The sequence below is a fragment of the Micropterus dolomieu genome, linkage group LG20 (genome assembly GCF_021292245.1).
Source record: "Micropterus dolomieu isolate WLL.071019.BEF.003 ecotype Adirondacks linkage group LG20, ASM2129224v1, whole genome shotgun sequence".
Taxonomy (NCBI): Eukaryota; Metazoa; Chordata; class Actinopteri; order Centrarchiformes; family Centrarchidae; genus Micropterus; species Micropterus dolomieu.
Window position 1 is genome coordinate 19,668,687 of NC_060169.1, and position 23,322 is coordinate 19,692,008.

The 23,322-nt window shown below is 40.1% G+C and overlaps 2 protein-coding genes across 2 annotated transcripts; both read right to left on the reverse strand.

Annotated features, from left to right (window-relative positions):
* Window positions 1-3,825: 3,825 nt before the first annotated feature.
* polr2m (RNA polymerase II subunit M) lies at window positions 3,826-8,043 on the reverse strand. The gene is made up of 4 exons (XM_046033158.1): window positions 7,691-8,043; window positions 6,176-6,760; window positions 5,799-6,021; window positions 3,826-4,529 (listed from the first exon to the last, which is right to left on the reverse strand). The coding sequence occupies exons 1-4, from the start codon at window positions 7,798-7,800 to the stop codon at window positions 4,386-4,388; spliced, it is 1,062 nt and encodes a 353-aa protein (XP_045889114.1). The 5' UTR covers window positions 7,801-8,043; the 3' UTR covers window positions 3,826-4,385.
* Window positions 8,044-9,204: 1,161 nt separating this feature from the next.
* Window positions 9,205-21,887, reverse strand: LOC123959216 (myocardial zonula adherens protein). Its single transcript, XM_046033157.1, is given in 15 exon segments — window positions 9,205-10,607; window positions 10,610-11,196; window positions 11,300-11,406; window positions 12,495-12,578; window positions 13,011-13,116; window positions 13,449-13,543; window positions 13,627-13,755; window positions 14,080-14,205; window positions 14,473-14,625; window positions 14,730-14,843; window positions 14,952-15,044; window positions 15,180-15,344; window positions 16,091-16,183; window positions 20,714-20,794; window positions 21,543-21,887. Coding segments are annotated over 15 exon segments (2,052 nt in total). The 5' UTR covers window positions 21,618-21,887; the 3' UTR covers window positions 9,205-10,563.
* Window positions 21,888-23,322: the final 1,435 nt, after the last annotated feature.

The window sequence follows — 23,322 nt, forward strand, 5'->3', positions numbered from 1 at the left end:
AATTTCTGTAGAAAACCTTCCACGTCGGTTCGATGAGATAACATTGAGTTAAATATATGTAGCAAAGATGCACCATTTGCAAATCTGAAATGAAATTGTGGTGAGCATCCAACATGTACCAAATATCTCTAAAACACCTGGTACAGTTCAGGCAACAATGACCAGAACAGTGAGTGCTGTATTTAATAGACAAGCAATCACAGAAAATACTGCGGTCTGACCACATTCAGATGCAAAAAACTAGCCATGTCTGGTGAATGTAAAAAAAAATGAATAAGGAAACTTAATCTTAAGAATGTAAAAATGTAATAAATCATTCCCATGACCATGTTTTTAACAACAGGCACTCAGTCAGGGAATATTTTCCTATCTACTTTACTGGTGAGACAGCTGCAGGACTCTCATGAATGTTGCAGCCACATATCATGCTTCCTCAGGCAGTCAACAGTCATGACATGAACTATGTGCGAGCTTCCTCTCACACACGTTTCATGGTGAGATAACTGGAGACCTCAGCAGAGTCCTGTCAGGAAAGTATTTACTTTCCTCGCTGCCACGTCAAGAGAATACAGGTTTGTACTATAATTTAGTACAAAATTGTGTACAAATTTTTCCTTTACACTTACACTTTACACTTTTTTAAGGAAATATTGTTGTTTTACTCCACTACATTTATCAAACAGCTATGTGTTACTGCCACATATAGTTACATTTCAGAACATATTAAAAAAACTTACAATAGTCTTATAAAATACAAATAAGTGTTTCTAACCTTTTTGGCTTCTGACTCCTTATGTAAAACTGTTATGTCCAGTTGGGTCTAACTGTCAAGTTATAGATGTCTCTTAAATGTTAGCAGTTTCACCAAAGAGACATTTACCACTGAACCTTCTCAGGTGGTTTCCTAAATAACTGATTGAAGCACAAAGAGGTACAATTATCCAATATTTCACAAAAGAAAACAAAGATTAGAGAAAAGTTTTTAAAAATGTCCTCACCCATTAATCATCTCACGAGCCCCTCAGATTTATCTTGTGACCCTTTAGAGGCCCTGACCCCTAGGTTGGAACCACTGGACTAAACTAGCGCACTGTTAAAACTAGCTCTTCTGCTATTAGTTCTACTACTTCTGTACTTTTACTTAAGTAGGATTTTGAATGCAAGTCTTTAACTTATAACAGTATTTTTTTTACATTGTTGTATTGGTACTTTTACTAGAGGATCTGAGTACTTCTTCCACTACTGGTTCTAGTGCAGTATGAGGAGGGAGAGCTGGTTCTAATTGATATGAGGAGATAGACTGTAACCCTAACTGCCAAAAGCTGCTGTGTGCTGCATTATTTCATTTCTTCATGTGCCCTGAAAAGAATATGACAAAAACATCAGAGAATGGAAAAAGCATGACTTCAGACTTTGCAACCTGGCAGATATAATCCAATCACTCTGCTGAGGGCCTAACTCGTGTTTAACGCCAGTCTATACATCATACTGTATATCTAATTTAAGGCTGAGCTGACTGGTCTTTGAAGAGGCAGTTTTGAAATCACATTCCAGTTTCCCCTCCCAAAACAGCAAATTATTTCTACTCCCGCGAGACGTGTGATTTCGGACTCAAGAGTTGGAGCAAATCACTTGCAGACTACTTCATGAGGAGCTTATTAATCTGAGACAAGGGGTCTGGGATTCAGGTTGAAGTATAAACAACCTCATCATCAATGGACAACGTGAAAAAGCTTTGACTATATAGAGTGTGTGCTTGGTTCCACCTCAACAACATCAACATACGCTCAGAGTTAGGTTTGACGCCAGATACCACAAAGAAAAACTACGGCAAAAATGTGCCCCATAATTTGTAGCAGTCTCTGTATTTCTGTAAGCAAGGTAGGCTGTAATTAATCCCAGCACAATGAGGATCCTCTGCGGAGCGTGCTCATGTATTTGTTATTGGACGTTACCAAAGGGCCACTCTGGAGCCCATCAGATACATTGTCTAAATACACAGCAATCAGATGAGGGTTTTTTTCTAAAACATCTCCCACCAATGCCTCAGCAAAAATTACCAAAGGTTATCAAGGAGCATCTACCACCAGACTCTGACCTACATGAACCCAACTTAATTTCCTCCAAAACGTTCCTCAGTGCCTTATTTCTTCCTCATTACAATCCCTGAATCAGGTTGTTTAAATTAAGTTGGCCTGCAGTCTTCTGCGAGAGTTGGAAGAGAGATGGTGGGAAAGGCAGTTTAGAAAGATGTTGAATGTAGCTGCCACTTCTTATCTACCACATATTAGCAAAGCTGAGAAATGGTATTTGCCATGTTGCATTAGCCCGCTGCCGTCCCATCATCGCCTGCCATTCCCAGCAACAACATGATCCAAATGTAGTCCAGATGTCTCAGCCATCAAGCTTCAATATTTCACTAACCCTGCATTAATCTTATCAAGTGTGTCACGGATCCCTGCTTGATAACATCTCACAGGATTTTAGAAAATCAGTGCCTGCAGCTGACCATAGCTTCACTACAAATTGAAATTTATATCACCTTGCAGATTTATTTTGCACATAAATGAACAAAGTAAGATGGAAGTCTAACAATAAAATAGTTCACATAATTGTGATAAAATAGTGAAACTTTAATAATCTTCATAGGGAAAAGTGGGTTAATTTATCTGAATTCAAATGTCAACACAATACTGTTTACCTAACAAATATTCAGTTTATAGAAAGCAGATAATGTATGAGGACCAGTTTTCCTGTGCAGCTTGATGTTACCTCATCCAGATGTGGAAAGTAACAAAATACATAACTCAAGTGTACTTAAAGCACAATTTTGTGGTGCATTAAAAGTCTTAAATGTTTTTAGATGCGACGCTCTTCCTCTTGTTTTAGTGGGGAATATTGATATCAGAGGTGTTAAGCCCATTAAATATGACACAGAATAATTTCTCCTGAAGAATGCGCTATCACTGTGTGTGGATGATTAGTTTCTTTCTGATGAGCAGTTGGCACTTTGCGTGGTAGCCTCTGCCGTCAGTGTTAGTTGTTGAATATGTGTGTGAATGAGGTGAATGTGACATGTAGTGCATAGTGCTTTGAGTGGTCTTAAGACAAGAAAGGCGCTTTATAAGCACAGTTCATTTAAAATTTATAATACTATAATTATTAGTTTTTCTTCTCCTTATTTAACACACAGAAGGTGGTAAATGCATCAATTAATCTACAGATAAGTAAAGAGAGAGATTGTGCCGTTTTTATACATACAATATTCTATACTGTATGATCCACATTCATTCTGCCAGGTTGGAAATCCCTCACACTCCCTTCTCCCGCTGCCTCTGTCGTGCGGCAGGAGAAGTTTTTCCTCTTGATAATTAGCCTCCACACTACCACTAGAAATAAAAGCACACTGGTTGTAGTTAACAGAAGAGTTTGTAAGGATTGTGAGATACAGATGATGACCAGAGGCTTCTACAGAAAGTCTTAAATTTCACAGTGACCACACATACAGTACTATTACTTCTATGTGTTTTATACAGTAGCACACAGTGTGAAGAATATGAGTAATGTATATTCTATTAGTACCTTTCCAAAATGGTATTGCATACTGGCATTTTGATTCATTGAAACTGAAAGAGGAAAACTGACATTCATAAGCAAGAAACTAGATTGTCAGGTGAATTAAACAATTGTCCAGATGCTCTCATCAGTGAGCAGTTTCACGCTAGTGCATGCATACGTACTTGAAAAGCTGATGAGGTACTTCACAGTGTGTGTAACGCAGGGGGGAAAAAACTGGATTGTCAGTTGACTTTACACAAACAACCATTTGCAGAATAAGATGTATTTATTCAGTTCTGTTACACAGTCTGACACAACTATCTGCAGGCTCATGTCTATTTTCTAGACAAAACCATCAACAGTCACCACTGTGCCAGAAACAGTCTGCTCCACCTGCTGATGAGCTTTAAGCACACATAATTAAAAACACACTAAAATAGGTGTTTCAACATACAACGCTCTCAGGTTCGAAAAGCCATGGCATCATCAGCTTCAGTATGCTGACGGGAAACATGCTTCAGATTTAGCATTTAAAACTCGTAGCCAACAGCAGGTATTATTATTCCTGCAAGACACTGAAACAACGGAACCCAATACAAACTGAATGACAATTAAGTTAGCTAGTTTCTCAACCTGACATTCAATTTCCTGAGCTGAGTCTGGGATACCAACTATGCCTTCCCACCGTGCAGAGACCTTTTTCCTCTCTTAACAATTCTTGTCCTCAGAGTGAAAATCCTGTTGGATGGGTCCTGATGGCGAGGTCCAAAGCTTGTTTCCCTCAGGGCCAAGGTTACACTGGTTTCCCCAGCTCCGGCCTTCCAAGATCAGTCCTCCTCTGAGGAGAGCTGGGCTCCTTCATCGTGAACCTCTCTGTAGGCAGCCATGGGGCCACGGTCAGGAGTGTAGCTCCCCATAGAGAGCTTCAATCCCTCAGACAGTTTCTGGGCTGCCAGCTTGGCCTGCAACTCCTGAAATTAAACACAACACAGAGAAAAAGTTGACATGAATAGGCTGGTAAACAGAAAACAAGCACATTATTATAAAGCAGCAGAGCCATAGCTATTAAACCCTCAACAAAAGCAGGACTGATAATAAGCTTAACAGGCCTCCGTAAGTTGACAACAGCACACTGTTTGACGTTTGGCTCATTACTTTGGATGTGAAGTGATACACAGCGCCTACACTGCCTGAACGCTGCCCTCTGGAGCTGATGAAGTGATCTGACATGGACTTTGTACATTTCATGAAACTAAATACTGCCAAATATCAAAAATAGTTATTTATTTAGTTAGTTAGTTAGTTAGTTAGTTAGTTAGTTAGTTAGTTAGTTAGTTAGTTAGTTGTAATAATATTTCGACAGAAACAGAGTTGCTATTTTCATTGATACACATTATTATTGTGATTGGAATAATTTTCCACAGCTCAGTACAAAATGTACAACAATAATTGTTTTGTTGTAGAGGACTTGAAAATAATACTTTTCACTGGTCAAATAGCCTGCTGCTGTCCTATCATCTCATATAAAGAATAAATAAACATATACCTTTGCAGCGTTCAGAACAACACTTACAGTGTGAAAAATTGCCAGTCCAGGAGCGCCGACACAGGGGATGCAAACAAAAAAAATGCAGGTCATCCGGCAAGTTAGTTAAACCAGCTCAATTATTGCTAGACCAAAATGTAACGTCATCCAGCAAGGCACTGTAGTGGCCAATCAAATTCATGCATGCTCACATTTCTGGTAATTACCTTGTATTGTGAACGCAGCCTTTCTACTATTTTCATGATGATTGTTGCAACGAGGTAAAATGATGCCGGTAAAACCACTGTGAGTAACAGAGCAGTAACCTTCTCATAATATAAAACATTGTGCAGTGTTCTGCTGTTTGGTAAGATCTGATAACACATATATATCTCAAGCTGAATTTCCCGGATCTGAAATTCACATATTACTGTTACCTGAAGTAACATATCCGCACCAATGCAGCCTTTTGGAATTTTTTAAACAAAGCTGTTATGGATTTGAATGCCAGTCAAATGTTTGTAATTCATCATGGCTGACTGTAACCAAGGCATTTAATCCCCGATACCTCAACATGTTCCCACCCAGCATGGTAAGGAGCCCCATTAATTTATTCAAGTAAGTAGACCTTTCTGACCCTTTGTCAATCTGTCTACATTTTAATGTAAACACTGTATGTAGAGGATAAGTGGGTGGAAGACTCGGCTGCACTTACGTGCTGCTTCTTGGTTTGCTCCTCCAGGAGGACGGCCGACTCTTCCAGAGATAGAAGCTGGGCCGGATTGTGGTGAAGAGGAGGGAGTCTGGCTGCTGTGATGTCATCCAGGTGTTTTCTGTCCCTCTCCTTCCTGGTCTGTGCAGAGAGCGGTGATGAGCCTTCAGAAGACTGGCTGGGTGATGAGTATCCTGATAGAGGGGTGTCATTTCGGTGGGGCAGCCTGGAAACACAGTTGTTTTATTTTATAATCAATTAACTGATAATAACTATGTAAGAAAGCAAAATGACACACAATGTTTCTGAATTAAGTGATTTTTTTTTGTTATAAATGTTTACAAAAGTAACCATCAATTCGTCAGACAAAGTCTACTCACTGATTTGGTTTGAATTTTTGCTTCCTGGGAGTGCTCTCAGTTTTTTCCAGGACAGTTACATAGTGAGGCTGTTTTCGTATCTGCTTTCTGAGAAAGTAGTTGTCTCTTGCTGTGCTGTTAAATGAATCTTTGGACTCGCTACTGAAACAAGCACTAGTTTCAGACAGTCTGACCCTTTCCAAGGCCTCCACAAGGTCAGTCTCTTTTATCTCATCACAGTTCAGAGAGGCCCCAGCAGCTGCCGTCTCCATGGTTTCACCAGCAGCCGTTTTGGAGACAAACGGGTCCTGTTCCTTGTCCAAAGTGTTGTTTTCCTGCACATCAGCTGAGACAGGTGAGGTGTCCTGCATTGCATTGTCTGCAGCAGCCTCATTTTGCATGTTTTGGTGTGGGGCTGCTGGTGTGTTGATAGCACATCGTTGCATAGTGAAGGCCAGCTGGTACTTTGATTGTAACTCTGTCCTGGCAGCAAACACCAAGCTCCGTCTCCTCTCCTCTTCATCTTTGTGCTCGATGGCAAGGCGCACTTTCTCTGTAAATTCTTTTATCTTTTTCCCTTTGTCAGGAAGAGTCTGTAACAACCTCCTGTGAACAACACAAACCCATCATTTCGTGCTCTACTCAAAATAATTCAAGATACACATTGGAGACATTAAATGCATAAACTTACATAAAATGTCTTAGTAGGTATACAAATAGATTTTCCAAGTCTTTTGAACTATACGGGAGGGAGGAACACCATTCTTCCAAAGGTTTCTCTCAAATTCACAGTTTTGATTATGCTGTTCAGTTAGGTTGAGATCTTGTGACCGGGAAGCCCATAGCATTTGATTCGCATCATATTCATATTCATGAAACCATTCACAGTGTATGAAACAATCTGCAATTGTTACGTTTCTCCCTTCATTTATTCAGCTTTTTTCTATTTCACCCATCTGTTTTTTGGCTTAAATTGTTTCACATATTATATGGATGGAGGTTATATCTATCAGATCTAATGGTGCCATACAGGTTAACAATAATAGTTGTGCAGAACTAGTTTGACCACAGCCTGTTCTTTCTATTGTACAACATTACGCTTGACATGCTTGACGTATTAGTCACATCTGAAACTTGCTTGGATGCTGACCTTGGATGTTGGATCTATGTATGCATTTTTATTGGTAAAATAAATCCTGCAATTTACCATTCACAGTGTATTTATGTATTAGTTATGCCTTCTATTTTCGACACTCTTGTAGTTCTTAAGAGATGATTTGTCCATTTGTAGATCTGTAAAACTTCAGATACATATTGTACCCAAACATCCTGACAGTGTAATAGCTTAACATCTCATTACAATTAATCAAACTTATGTGCACTAAAGTCTTTTCTTGGTCAGAGGTACTTTGATTTTTGTACCACGCCAGAAAGTGTCACACGAGTCACAACTTAGCCCCAGTTTGTGCCTGTCACGTATCATAGATATACACAAGAGAGGCAAAAACTGTGGTTAATATTGTGAACTTAACTTACTTGTTAGAAAGTATCTTTTCCTGTCTCTGGAGCAGTTCTTGGAGCTCTTCTTTTCTTTGGACTCTCAGGTCTCCCACCTCGCCCTGGCGCTCTGTCCGCGACGAGGACATCCCTGTTAGCTAGTGACAGCTAGCTACAGCCATTCACAAATAGCGCGAACTAACGTCTCAGTTTAACATTGTGTTTACAAACTCTAATCATACGCTAACCAGCTCAACAAGTTAACTGACTCTATTATGGTTAGAGAGATTTAGAAACCTTTAAAGGCTGCAGGTTTACTTCTTCAACACATGAGACAACAACATTTCAAAGTGGGATCTTTCTTCTTCTTGTGCGGAAATCAGACATGTGAGGTGTCGCTCTACCGCCCCCAGTGTACAGGACAGGGTAATGCAGTTCTTCTTCACGTCACAGCCAGTGGAGGTGATTTGCTGCCCTCTGCAGGTCACATGCAGTCATCAAGCGTTGTCCGTGAACTTCTGACGTTGTGCAAAAGAGATACTTCTTTCTTCTCTGTAATCAGTACAGTCTGTCTGAACAGGCTCAGACTTTCCATCGCTGCATGTCCCGTCCGGATGTTTCCCAGCCACCATGCCAACCCATTTCTCACTCAGCTCCACGAACAATGACCCAACTTCAACCAAGGTTACAGCTGTGTCCTTCCTGTCCCCTTTCAGAGTTCAAAGTCAGTTTAATTTTTGGCTGTAGCTGTGCAGTTGGAAAATAAATCTCAGTACACTCTATCTCTCTTTCACTTCTTTGGTGCATGCATTTGGCATTTATTTAAGTCAGATCACACCAGATAGTGTAAAGCATGGCTTTCTTACATTTACACTGGATGTACTTCACTGACTGCACACTTTAGGTTTTGTCCTCCTTTTCCTGATCCTAATTCTGCCAAATGTCTGATTTTATCCCTTTGTTTTAATGTACTACACACCGTTTTGTAGCTTTTTGTGAATCTTCACATTTTCTTGCAACATCACTGATACCAAGAATGTCTAACACCATGTCTTGCCTCTGAATTAGTGTATCGTCACTGCACAACATTTAGAAATAACAAAAACAAACACTATTTTGTCTATTAAAATACCACCTGTTACCGAGCAACTACAAATTTGCATTGTGAGGCCTGTGTCCATTATATTACTGTTACGCAATAAACAACAAGCCTGCATGTCCACCATGCATATTATACAGAAGACAGTTCCTCAAAATATGGTCACTGAGCTTTTGCATATCTAGACAAAGTTCAAGTATCTGGAGTTCAGTGTTCATGACGTTTGTGTAAAAGTGTGAAATGGAATCATAATAAGGAAGGAAAGTAAACAAATCATTTTAAAAGACCTTTTTGTGTTTTTTACCAGCTATGATAAAATGGTCACATCAGTAGTCATATAGGCTTCAGACTTTAGGTAATGAAGGTCATACAGTATGTAAATGTGGGCATACATTAATACAGTCTGGTTAAATATATAGCAAAGTCTTTATTATCTGAACATACACTGTCCTCTCATCATTAGTCGCAGTATGATATGTATCATTAAGGTAAAGGCACATCATAAAGCTTTTTCAAACACAGTTATGGCAGTGCAGACAACAGCTGGATAATACTTGTGCCTGTGGCTCAGGAATGGCAGTCACCTCAATAAGGTCAGTATCTTTAAAGTGATTTAACAGTTTTATAATTAACACAGAAAATTACTTTATATTATATAATGACATTACCCTGTTGCCAATTTAAAGAGATTCATTCCCACCACCAGTATCAGATAGCAAGCTGTTCACAAAGGCACAAAGCATGTTAATAAATAGTTTTCTTTACATAATGGGACAATAGCAAAATAATATTCATTGAATTTGTACAGAGTCAATATAAAATAATAGGAAAATACACACAATAACTGATAAACCTTCATAGGACTGGATGCTCATAGCTCCATGAGTAACATAAGTGGGCTACATTTAGGCCTACTGTAAACAAAAAAACAACAAGATCTTAAATCCTTCAGTACATTATTTACAGAATATTTTTACAGAGCATCAGATTATTTACACCCTACAGCAAACATTTTTATTATTACTACCAGTGTTCTGTGCAAACAGACAACCTACATAACACTTTTTTACATCATCAACCAGAATCATGTTGTTTGTCTTATTTTTTTGACTGTTTAAAACGGGGATCTTACATATGGTTATTTTTAAAAAGATAATCAGCAGTGAAAATAACACCAAAGACAAAAACTTCGTACATAAGTAATTATGCTTAGAGAGGATATGTGTGGTAAATACTAACTAAAGAAACTAAACTAAAGAATGCTTTTTTGTTTTCTAGCAGATAGTCAGATGAGAAAACTGATTCTCATGTCTGTCCTCTAAATATGTAGTTACAGCCAGCTTAAACTAGAACTGGGGGAAACAGCTAGCCTAGCTCACCCCACAGGTAACAAAATCCTCCTACCAGCTGCTGAAAGCTTCACTAATTAAGACTTATCATGTTTTTTTGATGTGTAAAAATGAAGTGTATAAACAACAATTCGCCATTTTACAGGGGATTATGTACCAGACTTTGGCTGTGACCAGTTGTCCAGGAAGTTACTGCTCTCCAGCAAGAAAAAGGCACAACTCACCATAAAACAGCAAACTGTTGTTTTTACACTTCGGATTTTTTATACAAATTCAACACATAATATATAACATGTTAATTTGTGAGTTTTAGAGTTAGCCTGCAGGTTAATTGTTTCCCTCTGTTTTCAGTCTTTATGCTATGCTAAGCTAAGCTAACCATCTGCAGAATGTAAAACTAGAGTGGTATTGAACACCCCATCAAACTGTTGACAAGAACCTGTATTTCCCAAAATGTCAAACTATTACTTTAAGATCTCTCTATGTTTATCTTTGCTGTTACTTCCATGAGTTTCATGAAAGGTGTAAAAACTTGCGGGGCTCTTGATCTTGGTTGAGAAGAGGACAGGGATGAAGTGGATTCCTCTGGACTTGATCGTGTGTTTGTTTCTGCATCCACCTCATCTCTGCCGGACCGGTCTGCAGGCTCCGATTCAGACGGATGGGTATAGGGGAATGTCCCGCTCGGTAAGGGGCTGGACTGCAGGAAGCGGGTGTACTGGATAGGAGTGTACCTCAGTAAACTGGACTCCAGCCTGCTGGGTGGAAGGTTATTAGAATGGAACGTCCTTGGTTGGGTGGGTCTTGTTAGGTAGAGGAATGGATGTTGACTGGGAGGGGATGGAGGTTGTGTGGGTGATGGAGGCTCAGTGGGTGATGGAGGTTCAGTGGGTGATGGAGGTTCAGTGGGAGATGGTGGTTCAGTGGGAGATGGTGGTTCAGTGGGAGATGGAAGTTCAGTGGGAGATGTAGGTTCAGTGATTGGTGGAAGTTTCAGTGGTGATGGAGGATGAAAAGGTGGCAGATGTTGTATGGGATGGCGATGAGTTGGTTCACGTTGAACAGGAGGTTCAACATCATGCCTCTGTGCTTCATGTCTGCAGATGCACAGTCAGACATCAGAGTGAGAAACCCCCTCCAAAGGAAGTACCAAATATAACTTGAAGGTACTAAACATGTTTCTCCCACTTTCCTTCTTACCTGTGGAGCAGATCACAGCCTACTCCTATCTCCCTGATTTCCAGAAATTCTCTCGGCCTATTCTGTGTGGACATAAAATACTTCAGCTTGTCGTCTAATTCATTATTCTGGGAAAAGGAAAAGAGGAAACAACACCGTCAGGTCACATGCAAAGGACTGCAGTCACTTTACATGTGGAAGCCGCTTGATAGGTGCAGTGACCAGTGGTGGACAAAGTATTTTACTTAAGTAAAAGTACTAATACCACACTGTAAAAGTACTCTGTTACAAGTAAAAGTTCTGCATTGAAAATGATACTTAAGACTTAAAGTATGTGTGTATATTTAGAAAAATGTACTTAAAGTATTATAAGTAAAAGTATAATGCAGAAAAATGTACCCTATGACTGTTATACTAGTTTATATTATATCATGAGATTATTATACATAGATTATTATTACTCATGCATTCATGTAAAAGCAGGATTTTACTATTGAAGTCGGTTGAGGTTGAGCTCATTTTGAACTATTGGTATCGGACTGCAACTAATAATTATTTTCATTATGAATTCATCTGCTCAACAGTGAGAAATGCCGTCATAATTACCTAGAGCCCTAAGTGACACCTTCATAATGCTTGTTTTGTCTGACCAACAGTCCAAACCTCAACATTATTAACACCACATTCAAATGATTGAAATAATTAATTTGTGAAGCTGGAACCATGAAATGTTTTTGCATTAAAATTGAATAAAATGATGAAAATTGTTGCCAATTACTTTTATGTCAACCGACTACTTCTTTCAGCTGTAATTGTGTAAACAGTTGGGTAGTTTAACAAATCATTTAAAAAATCATATTTTTGAAACTGTTCATATGTTTTGTATGTAAAATACTAAAGCTGTCAGATAAATGTAGTGAAGTAACAAGTACAATATTTCCCTTTGAGATGTAGTGGAGCAGAAGTAGAAAGGGTTATGAAAAGAAAATACTCAAGTAATGTACAGGTACTTCAAATTTGTACTTAAGTACAGTACTTGAGTAAATGTACTTAGTTACTGTCCACCACTGGCAGTGACACGAGGAAACCACACAGACATTGCTAGAAGTGTAAGATAACCAGAACTAAGCAGCCCAGGCAATAACCATGCAGTAGTTTACCACACCACACCAAAATTAAAACGCGCAGTAAACACACCGGGAAGTATTTGACTTACCTCGCACTCCACTATTGCAATTCTGTCCAGAAGCTCCGAGATGAACATATCCTTCTGAGCGACTTGAGCTCGCAGTGATTCAACCTGCACAAAGTGAAGAAAACGACATTTTGCAACGTTTCAAGAATCATTCTGCGAAACATGATGGATACTGAACATAAGGAATAACTTTTCTGGAAAACCAGAATGAGTTATGAACTCAAAAGAGGCCAGTTAAGACTCTAATAATGCACTTTAATCATTAAACCCTTCATCTTTAGAATTTGAGTATGTTAACCACTTGTGGAGTATTTTAACCACTCCGCCACCACAACACCCCACCCTTCATTGACTCTGGATCAGATGAAGATTTCTCATGTGCACTGAACTCATCTGTACTCTGTATGATTAAACACACTTCTACTACTTCAGCCGGCATATGTATCTAACCCACACCCATTCTCAAAACACAAGTACAACAGATGACCTGAATGCATGTGACCGGACAGTATTTACACATGAATAAACACTACTCACCTCCTCAATCATTCCTTTGACTTTTCTCTGCTGGCAGAACACCATGTCGTTCAAGTGTTTGATCCTCTCACGAAGATCCACAGTTTGAGATTGCAGCTCTTTGGACCTAAACATAAACAGCAACCAGTTAAACCCACATATAAATCCATCTTCTTGCATTTTCTAGACATTTGCAGCCTGGTCAGGTGCTTCTCAGATTTGCAGCCTAAATTGCTTCAACGCTGCCGTGACTTCAATATTCCAAAGCTTTCTGCTTGTTCAGCTGACAATAAACTTAAACATCTTCATATGCAACTCCATGACCACCTAGTAAACTACAACTGCTGATAAAGGCTATGTGACACAGTTAAAAGTTCAGAAAAAAAGCCAGTAAGTGGACCTTGAGCTGGGATTGCTTTGTCATACCAGTGTTTGTTTATGTGGACTCCCTTTTTGTACCTTTTGGCTACAGTTGCATCAGTTTGGTCTGTCCGCGCCATCATGTGGAGACGCTGTTCACTGTCCTGCAGCTTCTTTTGGAGTTGACTCTTTTCCTGTAAAAAATCTTTTCATTATAAGGTTTATTATCAGCAAAAAAATGCAGTTTGCTAGATTTTTATGTTAAACTTTTCCTGACCTTGTCCATACAGTCCAGTAGACGCTCCACTTCAATAATCCTCTGGTCCCGCTCAGCAATCTTGGCCTCGGCAATCCTGATGTTACTCTCTGCTTCCTCTAGTCGCCTGATGTACTCATCGAGTTGGGCCTGTGAGAACAGAAATACATTTCGGTTTAAATGCTGGACTGCTTTTAAAACGGCTCATCAAGTTATCAAGAATGTAGTAAATGATCGGCATTTTCTATTCAATCAGCATTTTCATTTTAATCTAATGGAACTTCCCAACCAAGGACACTCTGCATCATTATCTTTTTGAAGTGTGTCAAAACCAAAAGCATTTGAGACATCTTGAGTAATCATCACACATCTCTCCTGTTCTTGTGACAGACACGTTTTGGTTTCTACTAGCATTGAAACTATATGTGATGTGCCATGGAGAAACCTATTGAATAAGCAATAAAGAATGCAGACCTGTAGGTTTTCAATCTCCTCCCTGTGTTTCCGTTGTTCCTCTAGCAACTTTTCCTCGTACTCCTGTTGCAGCTTTGCAGAGAGCTCCTGCAGCGCTTGAGTGTTGGCCTCCCGAGAAGACTCCACCTGGACAATTCACAGTGCAGCAGAAATTAAGACTGTGCAAACTTGATTATTCAATATTGGTACAAGAATAGAAAATGCAGCTGATGTGTAGTTGTACTGCAGTGAGACGATCTGCTGGATCGAAGCACACTGCGGCATCTTCTATTTTTCATATGTCGTAAGTCTTTAAAATTGGGGCTATTTCCTCTCACACCTGCTGCGTGACCAGTATCTCAATGAACTTGTGGATGCATGAGGGTTTGTGTGAACACAAAGACATATGTGTACCTGTAGCCTCAAAGTCTGGTTTTCAGCCTGTGCGGCAGCCAGCTCCCTCTCCTTGTCTCTGAGTTTTTCTTGTGTTTTCTCACAGGTGCTCCGCAAACTCTTCAACTCATCTCTCCTGTCCATTCTGTTCTGACAGTTCTCCAAGAGGGATTTCTGCAAAGGAAACTTCTTTTACTTGTCAAGCCAAGCTTTTTCTGCGATGGCATGCAGCTGTCATGGAGCAGGTCTTCACAGGTTCAGTGACATTGATTTCTTACCTGCAGGCTGATGTTAGCAGATATAAGGGAGCTGTTCATCTGATCGAAACTCTCCATGGCTGACGTCCGGATCTTCACCTCCGACTCCAGACTCCTCCGATTTGAATTGGCAGCCTGCAGACACACATGGTACACTGTATTTTCAGATTTATTTGAGGCTTCACAGACTCGAGTTTGATGAGGGAGTTCTGAGCAGTGACAAGCTGATACATAATTCATTACCCTGATTTCCTGTGAAAGCTTCTGCATTGATTGCTGCATTCCTCCAAACTGCCCGTACATACGCTCTCTCACCTTTTCCAAAGAATCTCTCACCTGCGTACAGATACACAGAACATACAGATATTATCAACCCAACATCCAACAAAGCCTTGCATATATGATAGGATGTTAAAACAATGATGTGTTGACCAGAAAGCCTGGCTGCTTGTTGTGTTAGTTTCCACTCACCTCCTTGATGTACTTCATCTCATCCTGAAGGTGATTGACCGTCCACTCACGTGCCATCACCTCCTGCTGTCTGTCCGAGCTCATCCTCTGCACAACGCCGTACACTTTGGGCCCATGTTGCTGCAGCGAGGTCTCTGGCGCCCCATTGGTCATGTCTCTGGGGTGCTGAGGGAGACAGGATCGCACCGGTCAGGTTTCTGTAGCCACCCACTGAGGCTGACTCATTGTGTTTGTGTAGTCGTGTGCTTGCTTGTATGCACACACTTGCAGGTGCATCACATGTGTTTGTGTGTTTGGTGTGTGGATGCAAATGCCTACATATGTATACTTGACTAGGTATTTCCAGCAGCACTGCTGCTGAGCACTGGAAACAGGAGGTTGGGAAACGAACAGCTAAGAAAAGTGCAGGGTGTATTGCAGGTGTCATGTTTCTGCAACCTAGTACATGAGCTGCTGCCGTTTCTGCCTATTGTACCTCTAGCAGACGGGCGCCCAGTGAAAAGAGATGCACACCAGCAGAGAAGTGCAGCACTACAAACAATGCAATTACTAAATAACAAATGACAATTAAAGTCATGGGCACAGATAAATTACAGAACTGGTGCTTGGAATCAAATTCCAATAAATATTTCAGTACTGTAGTACAAGAGGTAAATGTTTTGTTGGAAATTAGAAAGACATAATTTGCAACTAATGCTTATTTTCATTATTGATAAACCTGTACATAGATAGATAAATAGATAGACTTGAGACATGAAATTTGTTACTGTCATGTAGAAGCATCTGTTCATGTTGAATATTCATGATTAATGACAGCCTGAAGGTGCATGCACAGAAACACATGCTGAAGCAGTGGCAGTGTATGTATCGCAGTGTCATGCCTATTACTCATGGTGGATGTGGCTATCTACCTGATGAGGTGACTCCCTGCCAGCTGGCCTCTCTCTTTGGATCAGCCCATTCTTCTTCTTCCATGCCCCATTGACATCCTTCTCTTTCTCAGCCTACAGAAAAAGAAAAAATATTCAAGATTGATGTTGCGAAGGATTCACTACTTTCCAGGTGTGGACACTGGAAAGTTCGAAAATGTTCAAAACAAGTGTTATTTACGGAAGCCCTGAGGGGCAAGTGAGAGAAAGAAAAATTCTGGTGGTTAATTTTCTGATTCTGATTTAAATTGTTTTCTCTCCTGTGTTTATGACTTGAAGTTTCCATGAAACTGAAAGCAGAGTGCTATTTGATTCCGCATTTTTCCTGTAAAATAGAGGCTAGGTAATGACTTCGCAGATAGTGATTGGTGTTTACAGTAGCCATTATCGCTGAACGTGTGTGGCATCATAAAAACTGAGCAAGCGTCATCAACATTTTCTATCGTTAAGAATACCTACAAAATGACTGTTTGGTCATTGTTTGGCCACATACTGGTATATAAGTGACATATAGTGCAGGATTATAAAAAAAAACACTTTCATTGGGGCAGATGATTTATTTTTTGTAATATTAAAGCGCAGCACTACTCCATATTGTAAATTGGACTGAAAGCATTAATGTATCCTTCCAGGTGAAGTGCAAATTAAAATATTTTTTTGGCCAAAAGAAAGACATGTGGTGGCAGCCCGGCTGACGGTGAGTGTCCTGGTTTTTTCTCCTTTTCATCAGTTATTCCGCTTTTTCCTTGGTTTTCTCTGTTCCCTGCCTGCCTCCCTGTGTCTCCTCCCCTGTGTGTGCTCTCTCTCTCTCCCTCCGCTCCTGAGCCCAGCCTACAACCTGCACCTGCACCTCATCAGCCACCTCATCAGCCTGCCACACCTGCCAGTAGTCAACTCATTCCTCCACGGTGTCCTCCCTGTTCTTCCTCGCCTGTTCGCTTCCTCGGCCCCAGTGTTCCCCGGCCCTCTGGTCCCAGTCTCCTCGGTTCCCCGTGCCTGTGTTTCCCCAGCATCCACCTCTCCCTCGACTCCAGTCCCTCACCCCCTTTTCCCAATAAAACCTGTCAAGCTGAACGTTGCATTTTGGTCCACTCTGTCCCCACACCACACATAACAGACACGACAATAACTTGGTAACATACAATACATTATATGTACCTTGTGTTTAGAGTTCATCAAAACTCACCTGGAAAAGTTTAAGGAACTTATAAGGATTATCCTGGCAAAACCTTATTTTTGCCTGTTCAAATAACAATTTAGATCAGATTTAGAAAAAGGATCACCAGATTTTTCCCCCCACTTGCCACTCAGGGCTTCCTTCCTCAGGGCTTCCTTAGAATTACTTAGAATTAGTCTCATATTTTTGTTTTTAGTTTTAGATCATTTAACAATGACATGTTGACTTTAATATTGTGGTGGATCACCACCTGTTATAATAACTATAATTTAAAAAGCTATTCATTAAAATAAATAAATTGCTTTAATTGTCTTTTCCACCAGGTACAGACAGACTCAAACTAAACATTCAGTCAGAGAAAGAGGCATCTGTCTCAACATCTTGCAGAGATAATAGTGAGGAGGAACTAGAACAAAGATGCCAGTGTTGTCTTGTGGACGGGGATGAACCTTACATTTCTCCACCACTTAATCTACGGAGGACATGCTGTTGCAAAATGGCCAGCTAATAGGTGGATGTGAATTCCAGCAGGTGGGAGGGAGGAACAGCCATCTTTATGTTTTAACAACATCAGCAGCCTCCTTCTCTGAAAGCTCAGAACAACAATGTTCTATGTGCTTTGAATTTTACAATGCCAGTGTTTGACCACACCGGCGGACAATGTTTACCTGCTTCTTGTAGCTGAAACTGCAGACATGTAAGTTTTGTTGGGAGAAGCACACAGGGTTTCCTATGTTTTGTTACCTTGAGGAGTATGACCTCCTCACCGACTGCCTGAATTAATGTAAACATGTAAAAATGACTTAAAGACACCCTTTTGAAAGAACTATGTGTCAGTACATTGTCAAACATTTTACTATGTAATTTGTTTCTTGCACACAGACTAACTGCTTTATCATATGACTGCATTGTGAAGGACTCGATTGATTGGATTAGCTCCTTATTTCTGACACAAACATGAAAGTCGTGCTGAAGGTCACAACACAAAGACCCTCTCATGCAGCTCACCGGGCTGAATCATGTTCACTTTGAAGAGACTTTAAGCCATTGTGGAGATGAAATCCAATGATGCAGGTGGAGGAACTTCTATATGTAGCAAATGTGTCATTTGTGTGTCATGGTGCAGATGTATTACTTCTCATCTAGGCCATAGTGACTGGCTGGATTGTGTCCTTGATGTGTCAGGTTGCACGATACACCCTTTTTTCAAATAGTATGTCAAATAACCACTTTTACCAGCGTTCCTACTGAAACAAAACACCTCTGGATATCTGTCTATCATTTCCTGCCTCCCTTTTTTCTTTTTTCATCACAAAAAAACAAGCTCAAAAAGATGCAACTGACCTACATTTAACATTCACTACAGATTACATCTCTGATAAAAGATCGGGAAACTTCAGAGGAAATTTGTTAATGCACATTCGCTAAAAAAAAAGGACATGGATGCTCCATGTCTACACAAGCGTAATAAAAAGCCTGCTCAACACTGTGTCACATGTGAACACTGTGCTGGTTGATGCAACAACAAAAGAGTTATGTATCACGGCAGTGCTTGCACAGAGCTCTGAACTCAACGCTGAATACATAATGAGTAGCCTCTTGCACCCTGAAATTCCCCTTCAGTTTACCCTGAAGTGGCTTAAAAGTTGTGTTTTTCACATTGTACTACAGTTTCACATGCAAATCATTTATCCGCTTGTGTTAACATTTACATGAGCTTATATTGAGTGAACATTTTGAGTACATATTCAGGTCTGCACCATTACATTTAATTAGAAACCGGTGTTATACTGTACATCACTTCATTCATATTTTCATGTGATTCTGCCTGACATATTATGTGACTTTGGAAACTTTTGGATAGCTCATAGCAATAGTTGATGCCACTCTCCTGTTTGTAGGTTAAATGTGAATCTACAGCCAGTTAGCTTAATTTAGCTGAAAGAGGAGGAAACAGCTTTGTCCAAAGGCAACAAAATCCGCCTACAAGCAACTCTAAAGTTCATTAATTACACGTAGTTCCTGGCCATAAAACAACAAATGTTTAAAAAAACAAGTTATAACATGTTAATTAGTAAACTTCAGAAGTGCTGGCTGGTGGATTTCCAGTCTTTGTGCTAAGCTAAGTTAACCACCTGCTGGGTGTGGCATTATTCCTCTGATGTTATTTCTTACTATTCGGTTTTCATTTTTGATGTAGGCTACCTTTTTTATTTTCTCTCTACATTTCCTCTCACTGTTTTCGTTACACTTCAGGCAGTTGGTTGTCTGTAAAAACCAGTCCAGGGATAGTGAGCTGCACAGTTGCAGGGGTGCAGAGTTGCGTCATCACTGAACACACACTGGAGTACACGTCATCACCAAGCTCGTGTGTTGCTCTCTATTTTGTGTTCACTCTTGACCAGACTGTCCTATGTAATCAGTTCCAATAGTCTGAGAAGCACATTCAGAGATTATGGCAGCGTGCTATCAGTGGGGTGTGTGGAGGTGTGGTGACTAGATGAACCACACACCTTGGCCAAGGTTCACGGAAAACATACTACCAAGGATTCTGCACTTTGAGCACATTTAAAATAACTTAACAAACTTCTCAGTGCCAACAACTAGAAAAAGCACACTCAGTTCTCACACTCTCACTGTCAAAGTCTGGCATCAGGCTCTGGGCAACATATCCTGAACACAAACAAAGGCAGGGGCAGAGCCACCTACAGCAAACACCTACACAGCCTGCAGCATGTAGTCATAATTCACACAGTCACAATGTGCACTAACGAACATGGATACTGTACAGAGTGTAATTCTGCATGGCAATAAGCAAATCCCATTTTTATGAGCTATGTTTGTTCAGTAACCAGTGTTTGAGTCAATGCTGTTTCAACTAAGCTGTCAGGTGTGTCTTGGGTGTCTCAGGTGTCTAGGTTACGTATTAAATATATCGTCTGTTCAGCAAAAGTATTTTAAATATTTTCTATTATGTGGAAGAGATTTTGAGTACAGAGATGAAGTTGAGCTTTGAAGTAAATCTGAAACAGCTGTGTGTGCATTATCACCGGCACACACCCTTCTGCCACGATTGTGTAACTAGTCCTGATGATAAAAAACACATAAATCTCAGTTGCTTCATCCATCTTTCTTTATAAGTCTTTGTATCTTGTGATGAATTCATGTTGTATTTTGGGGGCTTATCATTCTCCCACATCTCTGTTTTTGAAAGTGCCTTGATGTGTGTTGCTGTACATTTAAAGCTAGAAAGAGACACACGCAAACTCAGTTGAGTCAAATCCAGTTCAACAAGATGGAATTAAAGGTTTAATTTAACTCTATTCATTAAACCTTTACCTATCTAAGTAGCGCTGTCAAGGAAGACTTATAGGCCGGATGTAGCATGGTCAATTGTACAATTTCAGTGACGGAGATATACGACTTACTGTGTCTGAGTTTGCAGTTTGTTGCTCCTTGTTTCCATGATCTCCTGCATGTAGAGTTAACCTGAGACGTCTGATCCTCCTCTAAGAAAAACAAAGAGACAAAAAGCAAATAAGTCATATTCTGCACGCAAATTCATTTTTGCATTATGTCATCACAAGAAAAGATGATTAATTTGTTAAAACACCACTGAGACAAATCTCACAGACTTCCACAGTCCACCACCATGGGTTTATTTATAGACAATGGCAACAGATCCAGAAACAAAGTTTATGTATATGCTACAGATACATCTGTCTTAATATTTACACCACAGTGAGGCTTTGTTTGGTGGTGCAACAAACATTTTCTACAATTAGATATTTTTAAAGATTTTATTTCAAGATATTAATCCAAAGGAATACTGCAGTTATGAACTCACACTCAATTTACCAAATTGTAATAGGTTCTTTCTTTATTAGAGAACAATGGAAAAAAGTTTAAAGGCCGGTTCAGTACACAGGCCTGTTTTATCAGAGAGCTGTTCAAATAAACATGACAGCCCTGCCTCATACACACTGCTCCCATTACATGCTCTTGTAAGTGAACACATCCTATAACAAACATGAACTTTCAGATGATCAGGGGACAGAAAATGTTTGCTGGGACTGAGAACATTTATCTCACTGTATACAGACAAGAAAAAAGTGTCTGCGGGGTTAAAAGCAACAAGGGACAAACAGAAGAGGGAGGAAGAAAAAAACACTGGACTGTTTGCAAAACACAGAGAAGAAGGGGAAAAGAAAATGGGGGAGACAGAGTCAGTGTCCTGACTTCTCTGGGAGTTCTTACCTCACTTGAAGACTCTGGAGAGTCCTCTGTTGTGGTGATGGTGGAAACAGTTCGTCCTGAACCGTAGCGAAGCATGATTCCTCTTCTGTCTACTCCTCGCTTGTCTTCCTCTCCCTCTCCGAACCTCCTCCCACCCTTCCTCTCACTCTCCTTCCTGAGTTCTGCTTAAACTCTCGGAGCGACCATCTGCCCCCGGCTCCAGCCAGGGAAGAGGAGGGGAAATTCCACTCTGTCAAGTCTGGTGGTGGTGGCGGTGGTGGTGGGAGTCCACAGTGGCCCAAAGGTTTCCTCTCAGTCAGTGAAACGATCAGGTGCTCAGTAACACAAACACAACTATGTCATTATCGTAATTCCAGCAAGACTGCTCCTGAATCCACCTGGCTGACAGGCTTTTTGACTTTCTCTGTGCGTCTCTGTGTTCCCATCAGACCTGTCGGGCCACATTTCTACTGCCACCCTGGTCTGTTCCCCCTGCCCTGAGCGCAGGACTTTCAAAGGCGGGTCCTCTTACTCTGGCTGGGACAGGTGGAGCACTTCTTATCAGGAGTGGCTAATAGGAGGAGCTGGTACTGATCACAGTTTGACAGTATCATCCTGTTATGGCTACACATGCAAAGACCATAACAATCCTCTTATAACTGCTGAATATATTTCTACTACATTACATTGGTCTGTTTTACAGTTTTTATAAGCAATAAAATTATGCTTTGTTTTTTGATTTATTATCAAAAGCTTGGTCAACCACTGTGCAATGGTGGAAAGTACATAAACCCAAGTACTGTCCTTAAATACAAATCTGAAGCACTTCTACTTTACTTGAGTTTTTTTAATTAATCCTACTGTGAGTGAAATTTCAAACATTTCTAAGATTTTACACACAAAACACAAAATCACTTTGTAACTACCAAACATGAAGTATCATTGAGCATAATGAGTACTTTTACTTTTGATATTTTAACTATGTTTTATTGCTAATACTTCTTTTCCTTAAGTAACATTTGGAATTCAAGACTTTAATTTGAATGGAGTATTTTTGTTTTGGCCTCACTTGACTCCATCCACTGTAATGACAACAGGAGCATTTACAAACCAAGCGTTATCCATCACCTTGATAACGACCCCACAGAGGTCAAATAACTGGGATTCCCTACCAGTCAGTCGGGACTGAAGAAACCTCTTGGATGAGAGGCGGTTTGTCTTTGAGTATCTTCAACCAAAGCCAATTACCCTTGATTTTAAACCACCTTCAGTGTTTTTGTAGTGCAATGTAATGAAATAAAGGTACAGAAGGTGTCTTGTAGTACATGAGTCACTTTAGCCAATAGATTATTGATATTGTTGACAGCTGATAGTGATGAAAAGGAAGATGACACAGCACACATTACTTTTTAATGTTATTGTGACCTTTTGCCTCACGACTACACCATTATATGGTTTTACACAATGAATTTATGCCCTTCTCTTTATACTTACTCATCCTGTAAAATATTGTCAAGGAACAGACCTGATCACAGTCCTGGTATGAATGGCCTGCAGTCACTCCCTTTTAACAGAAACTAGACACACAGAGTCACAGAGGAATGGAAAATCAAATTTAAAGGCTAAAGTAGCCAAGCAAGACCTTGTTCAGCTCTACAGTATTTTTCAACAAAGGCCTGCTGTTAAGATATAATGTTAAAATATGTCAGTAAATTTGAAAAGACAATAATTCTGAACAATATAAGAGGCATTTCTACAGGTTTGAGAAGTTAATTAGTAACCAGACATCAAACAAATGGTG